General features: G+C 39.6%; 1 protein-coding gene across 1 annotated transcript; it reads left to right on the plus strand.

Moving 5' to 3' along the window:
* Nucleotides 1-1,031: 1,031 nt before the first annotated feature.
* On the plus strand, nucleotides 1,032-1,562 carry LOC113777842 (non-specific lipid-transfer protein 2-like). The gene has a single exon (XM_027323057.1). It carries the CDS (start codon nucleotides 1,090-1,092, stop codon nucleotides 1,375-1,377), a length of 288 nt encoding a protein of 95 aa, XP_027178858.1. The 5' UTR covers nucleotides 1,032-1,089; the 3' UTR covers nucleotides 1,378-1,562.
* The last annotated feature ends 465 nt before the right edge of the window (nucleotides 1,563-2,027 follow it).

The following is a 2,027-nucleotide window of genomic DNA, read 5'->3' on the forward strand; positions in this document are numbered from 1 at the left end:
ACACTACTCTTTCTATAACTTTTTACTGAGCTTGGTTGTCGTCAAGACTCACGAGAGGGAAGTCTTCCTTTCCGGACAAAAAGAGCGGCTGGTTAGGCGGATGACAGAGAGAGGTGGGCAAGTGAAACGTAGTATGAAAACTTGACTTCTTCCAGCTGGCTATACAAATGATTCTTCGCTCCCATCCAAATCCAGACAAGACGGGGACGATGAGGTTCGCGACAGAAATTATTATCATGATTAGTGTTAAAGCCACCCGTGATGATGCTAAAAATGTGCATTCTAAAAATACTTTTTTCGACAAATTAATTTTACTTAAAATTTTCGTTGCTAAAGCAAATTGTGGTTTGTTTGAACCCTTTTTTCCTTCCCTATAAAATGATGATTATTTTAGTAGTAGTGACAACGATTAGAGGTAGTTATTTTGTCAAGGTGTGTTTAGGTAGTCCTTCCCTATTTTCTTTGTTGCCATTATTGCTTCTGTGCTTTGAACCAATAGATAAAAGAACAGGATCAATTTCATTTCCCGGGTCAGGCCGATGCTAGAAAAATGGACTTCTGCCGGAGTTATTCTTGTGATTTTCTGAAATGCGCGTGCAGAAAAAACGGAAATGGGCCGCGAGGCGTTTGACACGTAAGGACGACGACGAAGACTTGAATGAGTCAGGAGACTAATCAGTCATGCCCTCTCTTCAGTCTTCTCTTGCAATTCACGCGGGAGAAATTAGTGGTTGACGTTGAAACTTTTGGCCAAATGTTGAAACTTGAAGGTGGAAAATATTGGAAAAGCCACCAAGATTTTTAAAAGATTTTCCACTTCATTCATTACAAGCAATTAGGCCAATGTCAATTTCCTAGTGAAATTTGGCACGAAACCTCTCGTCTTATAGTAAATGGGACCTATTACTATATTTATTCCTGGCTAATCCCTTTCACACCTCTATTTGACATTATTGTCTGCGACTAGCAACATTTTACCAACTCCGTCTTCACTACAAAGAATTTGTAATCCTCCTATAAATAGCTTAGCAGGATTGCACCTCTTCCTCAAATTCTCATAACCCTTCATTCATTCCAAAAAAAAAAAAAATGAAGCTTTCGCAGATGCGTCTGTGTAGCGTGTTACTGTTAGTAGTGGTGATTGTTGGTGAAGTGGAAGTGAGCAGGGCAGTGACATGTACTCCCACGGAGCTGAGTCCTTGCGTTGCGGCAATCATAGGGCAGCAGCCACCGTCGGCGGCTTGCTGCAGTAAGCTGAGGGAGCAGAGGCCCTGCCTCTGTGGTTATCTCAGAGATCCCAGCCTCCGGCAGTATGTCAACTCCCCTAATGCTCGCAGGGTTGCTAGCTCCTGTGGTGTGCCCACCCCAAGATGCTAAACTCCTCCTCCGTTGCAACAATTCTGGATCATTAATAGTAGTAGTACTTAAATATTTCTACTCCTACTTTGGATAATACGAATGAAAGAGCAATAAATAAATGTTTTACCTATATCACATCTTGCCTATTAGGCTTGTATGTAATGCCGGGATTAACTTAAGTACCATATGTTACTGCTTCGGTATCTCTGCTCTCCATTTATTTAATTCTATTATTACACTGCACAATTGTCTTCCGATGGAATCAGATCCTTAATATAAAAGTAAGATAACCAATTCGGTCGATCGATCAGGTGAGAATTTGCGTTTTGCCCCCGTTGGTAAATGGTAAACTCATAGCATAGCCACAAGCAACAAACTGCCCTCTCTGATTGCATTTTTAGCCCCAAAAAAAAAAAATATGCTAGGAGAAGAATGAAATACTAAGAACATAAGAGCCAACTGCCGTAGTTGTGAATTTGAGTTTTTTTTTTTTTTTTTTTTGCATTCTCTCGTGCAACTGACCACTTCTTTTTCTCTATTATTATCAGTGCTAACTAAGGGCACACCTATCATACTGTATGTGCAATTTGGAAACAATTATTTTGCATATGAAATAATTATTTAATAGATTTTTTGAATAGGATTTTAAGTAATTTGGTGATTACAAA

The sequence above is a fragment of the Coffea eugenioides genome, chromosome 7, assembly GCF_003713205.1.
Source record: "Coffea eugenioides isolate CCC68of chromosome 7, Ceug_1.0, whole genome shotgun sequence".
Taxonomy (NCBI): Eukaryota; Viridiplantae; Streptophyta; class Magnoliopsida; order Gentianales; family Rubiaceae; genus Coffea; species Coffea eugenioides.

Bases quoted from the DNA above. Each gene is read 5' to 3' on its own strand.
- LOC113777842 (XM_027323057.1), top strand. From the start codon at position 1,090: ATGAAGCTTTCGCAGATGCGTCTGTGTAGCGTGTTACTGTTAGTAGTG.